This window comes from Tympanuchus pallidicinctus, unplaced genomic scaffold (assembly GCF_026119805.1).
Source record: "Tympanuchus pallidicinctus isolate F22 unplaced genomic scaffold, pur_lepc_1.0 scaffold19, whole genome shotgun sequence".
NCBI lineage: Eukaryota > Metazoa > Chordata > Aves > Galliformes > Phasianidae > Tympanuchus > Tympanuchus pallidicinctus.
Genome location: NW_026294710.1, coordinates 2,786,480 through 2,799,919, shown reverse-complemented (window position 1 = coordinate 2,799,919; position 13,440 = coordinate 2,786,480). Strand labels below are relative to the sequence as shown.

Here is a 13,440-nt window from a genome sequence, read left to right as displayed (position 1 = left end):
TACTGATTTATATTGTTGTTGAAAGAAAATTAGGAAAGAATGAAGTGAATATTGCTGCTTCTCAGTGATTGTAGGAAGTGAATGGGGGATGGAAAAGTGTGGATACATTTTGATGTCTTTCCACTCTACATTTTGCAGGAAGAAATCCAAGAAGTAAGTGATCATGAAGATGAAGAAGAGGAAGATGATGAGGATGAAGATGACATGGAAGTTGTTGAAAGCTCAGATGAGTCAGATTCTGATTCTGATGAAAAAGGTGATGTCAGTGCAATATTTCTGCAGATTTTTTGTATGAATCCTGTGTGCCATTCTTGGCTTTTTTTTGTGTGTGTGTGTGTTCACTTTTTTGTTTGTTTGGCAGAGAAGATAGCATGTTGTCAATGCTGTTCATAATGCTTTGTTGATTGTATGTCCAGTGAATTCTTTGTGAGTTATGGTGCTAAAACATACATCTGATCGAGTGTATCTTTGCTGGCTTTAAAACTAAACAGAAACTATCGAGTGCTTAATAATGCATTTCTTCTTTAGTTAAAATATATGAGGCAAAAATACTAGGTTGTTTTTGTAACTCAGGACTAATCACCAATTGACAGCTCCCATTTGGCTAATTTGAAAGAGGGTAAAATTTAATTTTGAAATGCTGGAAGCCCATAACCTTTGTCAGTTCGCAGATGTTGTGGCTATTCATGTAGAAGCATCAACATCTGGTGTACTTGTGGCATGCAAATTAGGATTGCCAGGGTGAGAGAGAGCATTACCAGCAATTCACTCATGAGTTGGGCCAAATAGGCAAATCAGAGCTGTTGATTCCTGCTTGTTTGAGAGTCACATAAGCAATTAGCAACAGTTGCAGAACCTGAAATAAATCCACATTTTAAAAATTAGTTCTGGAGCACGTAGTCTTAAACCAAAAAAAAACAAACCTGATTGAACAAAGCAATTAGTTAAGCATTTACAAATTTTGTGTGGGGATTAGTTCTTTTTTTTTTTTTTCCCCTCTGAATCTTCTCATTCCTTCCCTCATTCCACCTTCGTGAATACTGCAGCTTCTCTTCTGAGGATTTTGACTTCATTTTTCCACAAGCTAGAGAAAGGAAATTCTCCTATTGGAGTCTGCCAGTAGCCATATTTTCCTTTTCTAACCTGCTAGGTTTCTGAATGAGAGTTATTCTGCAGCCCTGAGGTGATTGAACTCTCACAGTGTAACTTTTTATGGGGAAAGACTGATTGCTGTTGATGAGATTTAAATGTAAAGAATTATAACAGCTGAGTAACTATGTTCCTGTGAAAGATATATTTACTTCCTTTCCCATTCCTAGAATGGAGGGTGTTTAAAGGAGAGATATGGTCAGGATTTCCAGATAGTGGTTTTGTTTGCTGCACTGTATTTTATGTGAAGTTCTCATAGGTAAAATTGCGTGCCACGAAATGGCCCTAACATTGCAGGAGGAATCCACAATTATGTGGTTCTCATTGTTACATTAACAGGAATTTTCATTTTTAATTATCCAAATCTTATTATTTCAGAAAATTATCAAGCTGACTTGGCAAATATCACCTGTGAAATAGCCATTAAGCAGAAACTGATAGATGAGCTAGAGAACAGCCAGCGAAGATTGCAGACACTGAAAAAACAATATGAGGAGAAACTAATGATGCTACAACATAAGATTCGAGACACTCAACTTGAAAGAGATCAAGTTCTTCAAAACTTGGGTGAGAATTACAACTTTATTTAAATTGAAATTTGTAAGATCTGCAAGTTGAATTGTTTCTAACATCCTTGCTTCCTTTTCCAAATGTGGTAAGAAATTGCAGGAAATATGAACTAGTTTTTACTCATAATGCAAGTGGATCATACTTGGTTTGTTATTGTTTGTACCAGAATGGTGAGAGATTTTTGAGGTCTGGTGGGAGTTGCTACTTCTGACAGGCGCTTGATTTCAATTTTCGAGGAGCTCTCATTTTCTTTTTAACACAGTTCTTGAGATAATACTCAAATTACAAGTTTTCTTTGGCTCCGACCTCACCCCCTTCTTTTGGCTGTCATGAGCTAAGACTGAGAATCAAAGCAGCCTTGCAGAAGTGTTTTACAGACCAAGCTTTTTTAGTTTGTGGTAGTCTTAAGATGAGAAATGAACTGTGGCACAGGAAGTTGTGAGCGACAAATGAGTTCAAGTTTTGGGAGAGTATAGGGGAAGTGTTTTTATTGATTTGTTTTGACTGTTTCATATTGAAAATACACTATATATGCTTTATTATTGTGTACTTAATATGCTTTCACTGTTCCCTTATTCTTCCTTAGACCTTCCCTTTTCAACAGCTCAGAAGCGGATACTAGGCTTGATGGCTCTTGGGATATGGTTTGAGTAATCCTATCAGCTTGTGCACATGTGTGAACATGCATGTGTGCATCTGTCTTCAGATATTTGGATATCTATTTTCATGCATTGAAACAGTGCAGGTGACAGGAGCTAGATACAAATGAAAATTTTCAAGTGTATTGCAAAAAATGGTAAAAGCAGAGGAAAGTCGTCTGACGTGGCAAAGCAAAAATCTCTTTCAAAAAAGCAGATTAAAAATTCTCTTTTGCTCTAGGTTCTGTAGAGACATATTCAGAAGAAAAGGCAAAAAAAATCAAGTCAGAATATGAAAAGAAACTCCAAGCCATGAATAAAGAACTTCAGAGACTTCAAACAGCTCAAAAAGAACATGCACGACTGCTTAAAAATCAATCTCAATATGAAAAGCAACTGAAGAAACTGCAGCAAGAGGTGACAGAGATGAAGAAAACCAAGGTATGTTTCAGTATGTTGAAGTGTCAGGCAATGACTGTTTGTTCTCTGGAAAATAAGATCACCTGTGCATTTATCCAGTGGATGACTGTTACATGCTGTCAGCTGCTCAAAGGACTGAAAACAGAAGATATGAAGACTAGGCTATTCCTATGTGTGCATGACTGTCTGGGGAGCCCTTTTAGGTTTAATTAATGGAAATTACTGCATGAAACACGCAGAGCTGCTTGTGCTGCTTATTACCTGTTACTCACCACTGAGTGAAGAAGACATTAGATGGAAGTAAATTGCTAAAAGCATGTAATATGCTGCAAGATGGCAGTTTGGAGAAAACTCTTAATATAAATGGGGGCAGGGAATAGCACTTCAATGCAAATGGCTTTTCTAAGTGATGACTTCTTTACAGGTTCGCTTGATGAAACAAATGAAAGAAGAGCAGGAGAAAGCTAGAATGACTGAATCAAGAAGAAATAGAGAGATTGCACAGCTTAAAAAGGAGCAACGCAAACGAGAGGTGATTTAACAGATAAAGAACTTGCATTTGGGATAAATGGCTGTCACTGAGACAGCATTAAATTGAAGGCATGTGTCCTATGTATAGTCATTCATTGAGGCTGGCACATACCTGCTTTTTTTTTTTTTTTTTTTTTTGCAAGTCAAAATACACATAATTTGATTTGACTTCTGTGATCACTCAGTTCCTAGTTTCAAGTTATAAGTGCAACAGAAAACAAAAGATTTACTCATTATGTGTATCAGTATTATTTTATCACTGAATCTTTACAAAACTATTGCTACTGTCATGCTATTGCATGCAGGTGTTCTTTTTGATAGAGAGTAACTTTATTGAAACACTCATTTTTATTCTGTCCTAAAAAGACCAAGAGCTGCAACTTGTCAAGTCACTTCACAAGAGTTCTGTAAACTTACTTTAGTGTGTAAAGTTCTTTTTATTTTATTTTATTTTCATTCTTATTTTATTTTTTTTAAATTTATGCATATGGTAGATTTCTTGTAACAGAAAATGGAGGAAATATAATGTGCTGTTCATGTTTCTTCTGCAGCACCAGCTCAAGCTTCTGGAAGCTCAGAAAAGAAATCAGGAAGTTATCTTACGTCGCAAAACTGAAGAGGTATTGTCATAAAACAGTAATGCATCTTAGACAACAGAAGGTATTATATTGCTGCAACTTTGAGTGTAGATATAGGGAGAGGTAGCTGTGTCTTTGCACTCTTGTTTCAGGTCACAGCCCTTCGTCGGCAAGTCAGGCCTCTGTCTGATAAAGTGGCAGGAAAAGTGAGTCGAAAGCTGAGTCTGCCTGAACATCCTACTCAAGAACCAAGTTCCAGCTCATCAGTTGAGCACGATGGTTCGAGGACAGCAGCACAGCAGAAGATGAGAATTCCTGTTGCAAGGGTTCAAGCACTATCTGTTACAAATGGAACAGGGTAAGGGTTAAAACTCTTAGAACTTGTCAAGAGAACTGAAAATTGCATGGACTTTATAGCAGATATTCTTGTGATGATACTTATTTCAGTTGTTGGCATTTCTCAAACTATAGTCAGGTAATGCTCATAAAATGGATTTTTTTTATCATTATTAAATGTAATTTCAATTTTATGAGCTTAAGTGTGGAATAACGTAGAACAACATTAAAGGATAAATTGCACTAAAATTTCAAAATCCAGTTAATCTATTTTTAAAGAAATATCCTTCTTGGTCCATTTAATTCAAATACAATCTTGTTGCAAAACATTGTTTAATATATACTGATATATATACTGATGATTTTCCACTGCAGTTTCAAGTACGTTTCCTTGTTAAACAGGGAGTGATTCTTAGATGTCATTTTATTTCAGTTGTGCATCATGTAAGATGCCAGGGTTTGATTCCTTTTTTCAAGTGCTATGTACTAGAATATAGAAGAATTTGGTGGGGGAGTGCAGGTAGGTGTCTAGTGCAATGACAAATTGCAGGAAATTTTGCAAAGTATTTTTAAGTTATCCATTAAAAGTATTCTGGCCTGATGGTTTCCACGTTCAAATCTGAACTACTTCAGCCTCAGATGTGTGTTTCTCCTGAATTTACCACAGGAAGAAATATCAGCGGAAAGCAGTGACAAGCAGAGTTTACTCCTCAAGGGCAGCCAGGATGAAGTGGCAGCTACTTGAACGCAGAGTCACTGATATCATTATGCAGAGGATGACCATTTCCAATATGGAGGCAGATATGAATAGGTTACTCACGGTGGGTGAGCTGCTATGGACTCTGATCTGCGTGGCCATATTGACTGTAAAGAGAGCACTGTGTTTGTGTTTGTGGTGAATGTGTTGCTGTGATGCCAGCATAAGCAGCGACTTGGAATCCCTTGCTGTCGATGAAGAAACTTTTAACTTCTGTGCACTTTTGGACGATAGGATTTCTGTGCTTAGCAAGGAATAGAAGCCATAATGGGCTAATGTGTAAATATATTAATATACTTAAGTGTGGAATTTCTTTCTTCCTGTAGAAATAATGACATGTTAGTTAAATTTTAAAAAGGAAAGGAAAACATAAAGAAGGTATACTTCAGTGCCTTAAGTGTTTACTAATTATTTTCTATGTAATGTTTTGTCTTTGGGGAAAGTAGCAACGTGAAGAACTTACAAGAAGAAGAGAGAAGCTTTCAAAGAAAAGGGAGAAGCTCATCAGGGATGGGGGTGGCAGTGAAGCAGATAGAAATGTCCAGAATATAAACGAAGAAATGGAATCACTAACTGCAAATATAGACTACATTAATGACAGCATTTCTGACTGCCAAGCAAATATTATGCAAATGGAAGAAGCAAAGGTAGGTCAAATATTAATTTAAATAATGGAAAGGCGGAAGAGAAGCAGCCTTGAAAATGTGCTTTAAATAAGAAATGAGTTTTATTTTCATTCTGTGGTTATTGAATTAGGAACTAGGAATAAATGAAGTCTGGAGTGAAGGCTGTTTATGCAACTGGACTTTGAGATATGAATCTTGGGCTTAATGTTGTAATGCAAGTTAAATACTGCAAAGTGTTTAAACATCAAAACTGATGCTTTCTATTCTCCTGGTGCCAAATTGAGTTATTGGAATCAAAGGTTATCAGGTTGTGTTCTCTTTCTGCAGCTGTTGATATACTTCTATTTTGTTGTATTGTTTTTGTATGCTTCAAATATACGTAAGCAATTTTGTATGTCATCACCTCTGTAAATTCTTTTTATTACCTATTGCATTTTTATAAATTTTCAATTATGGAACAGTTGCTATTTGTAATCAAGGAGGCTTTTCAGGAATAGCTGCTTGAGATGGACTTTAGACAGATAGTTTCCCATTAAATTGCTGCTATGATTGATGTAGAAAGTTGTGTGTTATCAAAAGCAGTGAAATTCATGTGTGAAAACTTCATATGCATCACACTGTACATGATCCAGCACGAAGAACACTCCAGACAGTCTTTTAGATCTCTCAGTGCATGATGGTAGGAAGTCTAAACAGTAACACCAACTCTTTTTTTTCACATAGCAGTTTCTGAGTTCTCCCTGTGCCACACTGGGCTAAGTTGTGCCTTAATGCATTGTACATTGCCAGCAGCTTTTACTGTTTTAATCGCATCAGGGTTCCTTGAATTTTGGACAGCGTGGTGCGAGGTTACTGGACTTTAAACTAACAATAAAACGGTAGTGAACACAAACGATTATTCCTAAGGGTTCCAGAGTGCTTAATACTAACTGAGAGTAATCAGAAAAATGATGAAAAGAATAGTGGGAGAGATCTTCAAATATACAAAGGCTGCAGAGATTAAAGAAATGCACTTATTTCTGTATGCACTGTGAATAGTGTAGTCTGCAGAAAGAAGGGCTCTGAGTTAGAGGCTAGTAAGAGCATTCTGATAGGAAAGAAATGAAGCATTGCAAGAGACTTGGAAGGATGTGGAATCTGTACCATGAGGTAGTTTGGGGATAGTTTGGAAGAAAAAACACGTACACACACACAAAAAAAACCCACCAGGATGAAACTGTGTGGCATGGTGTAGAGGTACCTGAGGGAATAACTGGGTGATGTTGCAACATTCTCTTACTGTTTCTGTTTTCTGTAATTATGGTATTGTTACAAAAAAACCTTTATTTTTTTCCCAAACCTGATGGTTTTTTTGCTGCATATGTAGGAAGAAGGAGAGACCTTGGATGTAACGGCAGTGATAAATGCTTGCACTTTGACAGAAGCCCGATATTTGCTTGATCACTTCCTCACAATGGGTATCAATAAGGTAATGCAGATTGTGAAACGTGTGTGCATCAGGACTATTCCATGTATCATGAGCTGAGCTGGTAAAGGTTGGCCAATTTGAATTTATGACTATAGAAAGTAAACACAAACAAAGCAAAGCAGGTCAGCACTAATGAGTTGCACTGGCTCAGAGTGGAGGCCCTTGAGATCTTTTGTACCCTTCAAGCTGTTACCTGTTTTTCAATCCCCAGAAGAGTCCACTTCACTCTATGAAAAACTAGTGCTGTTGTAGGAACAATATGAGGTAATTAGTAATCGAATTCTTTCCATGCTTTTTTTAACAAGCTCAGAGATAGTGCTCAGTGGTTGTGGTTTTTGTTTTTGTTTTTTCTTTTTTTTTTTTGTTTTTGTTTTTTTTTTTTTAATAAGACTGGCACAGCAACTTTCTTGAAAATAAGATCCATTTTAAAAATCAGTTTCAAGATAGGATAACATATTATTTCATGGCGTGCTTTGGTCAGACTTGGGCTTTTGAGTAGAGCACGATGGGTTTTTCATAGAACTTTGGGAAGTAATGTTTTCATAATGAGTATTTGGCACTTTATGACAATGTACACGTGAATCACATGCTTATTTTCTCTCTTAGGGGCTCCAAGCAGCTCAGAAAGAAGCTCAGATCAAAGTTCTAGAGGGGCGCCTTAAGCAGACAGAAATTACTAGTGCTACTCAAAACCAGCTGCTGTTTCATATGCTAAAAGAGAAAGCTGAGTTGAATCCCGAACTTGACGCTTTACTGGGTCATGCTCTGCAAGGTAGTTTTGTCATCTTATATTCCAAATAGTCAGCTGCATGTCACGTTGCCTCTCATGCATGCTGTACTGGGCATTCTAGGTTGTTTCTTTTCTGAATAGATGCTGTATTTTAATGTATTAAATTTTTAATTATTTCACAATTGATATGCATGTATGTCATGTGTAAGTATATCCACTCAGCAGTGAAATGTAGGAAATTCAGAAGCTTTTTATTACTGAGGCTTTAAAATTCGAGTATTTCACTTATTACTTTTATAAAAGACTGCTTTTACAGTTTCAGATGATTTTAATTTTTGAATGTGGAATTCTAAACGTAATTCTGTTCAATCATCATTTGTTAGTGATTTTCAAAGTGGCATCGTATGTCTGCTACGGCATCTATTCTACTTCTTGTGAGATAGTAGTAAGGAAGAGAATAGGATACATTTGGGTACTTGTGTTTTATTTCTCTTTATAACTGGATATGTTTTGATTGGAGTGTTGCTTTTGTTTCCTTGTTGTTATTGCACAGACCTAGATAGCATACCACTGGGTAAGTATGTCTAGCTTTCTGTGTACTGTACAGCTGCATGAATTACTAATTCATTCATGTTCACTAACTGGTATATCTTAGAATTCGTGTGTGTGTAAAGTTTGCATGCTGTAAATGTACTCATTTATTATGAGCTTAATGAACATTTCTTCCTTTCTGAAACGACCTTTAGCCTCACATTATCTTTGTTAGACATGATTTTGACTGAGGAAAAAGAAATAATTCATAAATGCAGTTCATTTTTTGTAGACAAATTACTTTGTAATGTAAATAATTTACAGAATCCAGATACCTCAGTTTTTCAATTGGATTTAGTTGCTGACCACTAATTTTGGGGAGATGAATCTTTTGTTGCTTCTAAACAGTTTTCAAGTAAATGGCATACATTTCCTTCTCTCCTGTGACTCCTGGTCACGAAATTGGCTATGTTTGAAACCTCAAATATTCCTGATGTCAGTAACAGTTTGTTTTATATCATCTGTTCCTTCTAAGCCCATGAAGCTATCCAGGAATATATCATATATACCAGACTTTGTCTTAAAGTGTATAGATTATTGCCAGAGCTGGTGAGAGCAGTTATAGCTGTGCAGTGCCCTGGCAGGTGACACCTGATAAACAGGCCAGGGCGTGCTGCTGCATTTGCTGAGTATTTCTTCAGATGCACCAGTGGTTATTAGTAATGTAGTTTGTCTAAAATAGCCTCTGTACTGTATACATGTGCATGTGTGTGCCTGTTCACCCCTGCTGGAGTGAAAACAAAGCTTCTCTAGCCAGGATGTTTGCATTTCCTTTTAGCTCTAGATGTGACTTGTTAGAGGCATCTAGAGCAACCTTTTGAAAATAATTTTGTTAAATGCATTGAAACAGTAGCGCTGTTGTAAAAATTTTTGGAAAATGTGTGTTAAAGAAGCTTTTTAATACTCTGAAAGCCTGAACTGAGGCTTTTAAAACAAACGTCAATCAGGACTGCGTTAACACTTAATAGGAAGGAAGCTTCACTGTGAGTGTATCGAAACTGAATATACCATATTAACCTTAGTCCATACTGAAATTTGCGCTTTTGGTAGTCTGTATTTTGTAGATCACTCGTAGGTAGACCTTTTTAGCTGGAGGAAGTTCAGAAAGTACTGAAGAGAGGCTTCAAGGCTGGGACTGCCAGCTGCGTGGCTGGAGCACAGCAGACTGGCTGCAAGGCTCCCTGGTAAATCAGTATCTCAATAGGCTGCCTGGAAGCTCAGGGGCAGTACTGAGCTCCATCCCAGGCAGTAACTGTACCTTCAGAGTCCTGGTCATCAGCTGCTCTTGCCTTCGATGCCTTTTTGCAGCTCTGCAGTCTGTATGTTTTTAGCAGTTTGAAACCCACTTGGCTTGGGGAACTCCTGCATTTCTCCAGTGTAGTTGTGTACCTGTGCTCAAGTGTAGACTGAAGAAAAGATTTCAGTCTGCATCAAATTACATCACAGGCTCAGTTTTTATCTTCAGACCAGGCTTCTTATGCACACCTACTTTGTGTGTGGATGAACTCTTCGCACCTATTGAGACGTTAATGTGACCACAGAGTTGGGCCTTGAAGTCACTCCTTTCTGAAGCACCTTCCCACCCATGACATCTGGTTGTGCCTGGTTGTGAATAAGAGTTTTGTACATGCAGATCCTGAAAGAGCAGCTCAGATGTCATCTCCTTTGGATTAAATTGCTGGCTTGCTGCACTGTTCTGGCACTGTTCATTTTTCTTTGTGTGAGGATGAAGATCTCGTCATGAAGTCATCAGAAAAGCTCTCCACTGGTCTTTGATCACTGGTTTATTAACAGTTATATCTCCTGCTCCTCATAAGCAGTACTGCCTTCAATGGCTTAATTGTTTCTTTTTATCTCCTCTTGCTCAGGACTTCTTGTGGAATCTTGCTCTTCTGTCCCTTTTTGTTGGTTCTTTGTGCTGTTTTCTACCTGGGGCCTCTCGCAGGCTTTCTGTGATCCACTGCAGATAAACTCAAGCAAAATATTTATGTAGCATGTCAGGGCATGTTAGTGGGAATCCACAAGCAGAATCCCATCTTTTGTGGCCATATTGCTCTTTCTACTTTTCACAGGTACAGCAGAGTTGATCACAAGCCCTTTATGGGAAGGTCACGACTTTTCCAGGAAACATTTTTTAGAAGTAGCGTGGGCAAGAAGGCAGCATTTTCCCTTTCTTTATTTCTTTGGACAGTTCAGCTGGAGACTATTTATCTTTCCCCCAATTTCTCCGAAACATACTTAAATTCCATATTTTAAATTTAGGTTCATGAAGTACAACATGAATTAAAAATTGGTGGACACACTTATTTTAATATGGGTACTAAATATGTTGGTTCTCTGTATTACAGAAGTTATTTACTTACTGGCAGAGATATTTAAATAATCTTAAAGCACTCAAACAATAAAGAAGAGATTTAGAAGAAAGTTGTGAGAGTATTATTTAATCCCTAACGTTTCATGATTATGTTCAAAAATATGGAACTTGCAGGAATTTAATATCTATATCTTTAAACTATGCACAGAACATATTATTATACTAACATGCAAATAAGAAAATTTGTTTTCTCATCAGTTTGGAATTGTTGTACATATGACCTGGGCTGATCCTCTTAGCTTAATGTTTTGCACCATTTGCATGCAGACATGCATCGATCTGATGTTTGATAGCATTACAGGGTGTGACGTGCATGCTGGGTTTGTCTCTTGTGAACAGCTTTATGTCTCCATTTTTCTTCAGGATCATTTTATACTGAAGAACTTTGTGCAGTTAGCTTCAACAATCAGTATTTTTTAGAAATGGTTCTACAGTATTACGTGGTGGTCATCCTGTTTTGAAACCTAGATGCTTATGTGCTAATGTAGTGCTTGTTTCTTGTCAGGCTGATATTGCAATTCTGTATAAACTGATCTGGGCTTCATCTCACTTGCTAGTTAAAAATGCATTATTTCTTTCACTGTAACACATTTGATGCAGTATTGGAGCAAGATGATTATGAAAAAGGAGTCAGAACGGAGATCCTCACTGTCCATTGATTTGCATCTTCTCTTGCACATCTTGCAGATAATGTCTTTTGCTTTGTCCTCTTTCTTTCTTCCAGATTTCATTCTACAGTTTATTTCTCTTTCTCTGTCATCCATGTTGCTCTGCTACGATGAATAGAGGACCACATCCAACACAGTATGCCAAAGTCTATGATTTCTTTAGGCTGTGTGAAAGAACTCAGGACAACTTATCAGTGAAAAGGTTACAGAAAAAAATAGAGAAAACCAGGAAAATTCCATGAGAACTGACTAGCAAATAGTGAAGAATATTTGTAAATCCCTACCTTTCATATGCTGATCATCTACATTCAGTGTTGTCTGAATTGTTTTGCATAGTATGCAAAGCCCGAATATCCTTTTGTAGTTGGACAGGCTAACAATATTATTTTGGAATTTTTCTAGAAAATTTGGAAGATAGTACTGATGAGGATGCTCCGTTGCATAGCCCTGGGACAGAAGGAAGGTGAGTGATCTTTGTTAACAGGTGACTGGGTCTGGTTCTAAAAAAATTACTGTCCTTTCTTCTTTTTGTAACACATATTACATATTCATCAGAAGATACCTGTGATGTTTTCCTTTCAGTTTGCCTATCAATTCAATGGAAAGAAATGTTAAATTAAAATATGCATTCTAAAAAGTTAACTATTTTCTTACTAATTGTGTTGCAATTTTTTGTTTAGTGCATTATCTTCGGATCTTTTGAAGCTCTGTGGTGAAGTCAAACCCAAAAGCAAGGTATACTGTAGAATAATTAGAATTCATACTGAAATGCATCTTCTGAAGGATGCTATTACTTTGCTCTAGAGTCATAAGTGAGCAAAGACAAACAGAAGGTGAACTGAGATAATGCTTTTATGATTTTTATGTAGTGTGTTTTGTGTGTAATACTCCTCTCTGTGAAGTAATAATAAAAATACATTGTTTTTCAGTATCTTGTGGCTGAATTTTCATACTTACAGAACAGATATTTTCATAAATTAATAGCATTCCAAACTGAGTAGATATGCAGTTTAGTATTAATTAACATCATGAAGGGTAGAGGTCGGGGTATGTTCAAGTTGGGGATTAGGAAAAGATTCATCACTGGGGGTAGCTGGGCGTAGAACAGGCTGCCAGAGCTCAGGGAGTGTTTGGACAACTCTCTCAGACACATAAAGTTTGAAGTTTGGATGGTGCTGTGTGAAGCAAGGTGTTGGACTGAGGATCCTTATGGATCTCTTCTAACTCAGAATATTCTATGATTCTACAAGTAATGAGGCTGCTATTTAATATTAATGTCAGTGGAAACAGAAAACTTTTTTTTTAAATTTGCGGTCATAGGAATTTAAGGAGCTTATAAGATAAAGTTTGACCTTCGGGTTCTAAATTAAAGTTATCATTACAGGTAGGTTGGCTGCAGTTTAATATTAATGGCAGTGGGAACTGGAAATGTGTACTGTTTGTGATTTGCTGCTGTGGTCACAGGAGCATAAAGCAAATGGAAGTAGAAGTTCTAGCCTCTATGCTTTGATCTACAGTTGACTCTGGAGGACTGTATCTAAGTTGGCTGTTGCATTATTGATAGTGTTATTTGGCTGCGCAGCTCTTTGGGTAGGTAAACTGAAGGAGTTTGATCTGAAAATGTTGGCATGAAGTAAACATGTCATTTTTGTGAGGGCTGTGTTCACACTGGGCTTTTGTCTTTCCCAGAGGCGTTGCTTTCCTTAAGGAATAGATTTTAAATTTGCAGCAACTAAACTGATGACATGCACGACCAGTTCTCTAAGAATGATTGTTGCACAGAGCTTGGCTCCTCTGTGAGGCTTTCTGCTGTTTCCTAACTGTTGAAATGCTGAGAGAATCTTAATTCATCTCAGCTTATGTCAATTTAGAAGTAGTTTAAGCCAAGTAGCAGCTACTTTTACATTGGAAGCATCATTGTAAGACATCATTGTTCACACTTTGCCTTACTTCTCTGCTTTAAAACATTTCATTTGGATAAATCTTAGGGAGTAATAGATGCTT

The 13,440-nt window shown here is 37.1% G+C and overlaps 1 protein-coding gene across 7 annotated transcripts in view; it reads left to right on the top strand.

Moving 5' to 3' along the window:
- The window catches only part of KIF21A (kinesin family member 21A), an 85,134-nt gene that overhangs the window by 51,890 nt on the left and 19,804 nt on the right, over window positions 1-13,440 (top strand). For 6 of the 7 annotated variants that reach the window (XM_052680814.1, XM_052680813.1, XM_052680811.1 and 3 more), the window contains 13 exons: window positions 139-256; window positions 1,528-1,716; window positions 2,599-2,798; window positions 3,202-3,309; window positions 3,860-3,928; window positions 4,039-4,244; window positions 4,890-5,043; window positions 5,426-5,626; window positions 6,972-7,073; window positions 7,680-7,845; window positions 8,357-8,377; window positions 11,839-11,899; window positions 12,117-12,171. In XM_052680814.1, the coding sequence (XP_052536774.1) occupies window positions 139-256; window positions 1,528-1,716; window positions 2,599-2,798; window positions 3,202-3,309; window positions 3,860-3,928; window positions 4,039-4,244; window positions 4,890-5,043; window positions 5,426-5,626; window positions 6,972-7,073; window positions 7,680-7,845; window positions 8,357-8,377; window positions 11,839-11,899; window positions 12,117-12,171 (1,650 nt within the window). The remainder of the gene's footprint in view (window positions 1-138; window positions 257-1,527; window positions 1,717-2,598; window positions 2,799-3,201; window positions 3,310-3,859; window positions 3,929-4,038; window positions 4,245-4,889; window positions 5,044-5,425; window positions 5,627-6,971; window positions 7,074-7,679; window positions 7,846-8,356; window positions 8,378-11,838; window positions 11,900-12,116; window positions 12,172-13,440) is intronic. The other variant, XM_052680809.1, reaches the window with a different exon arrangement.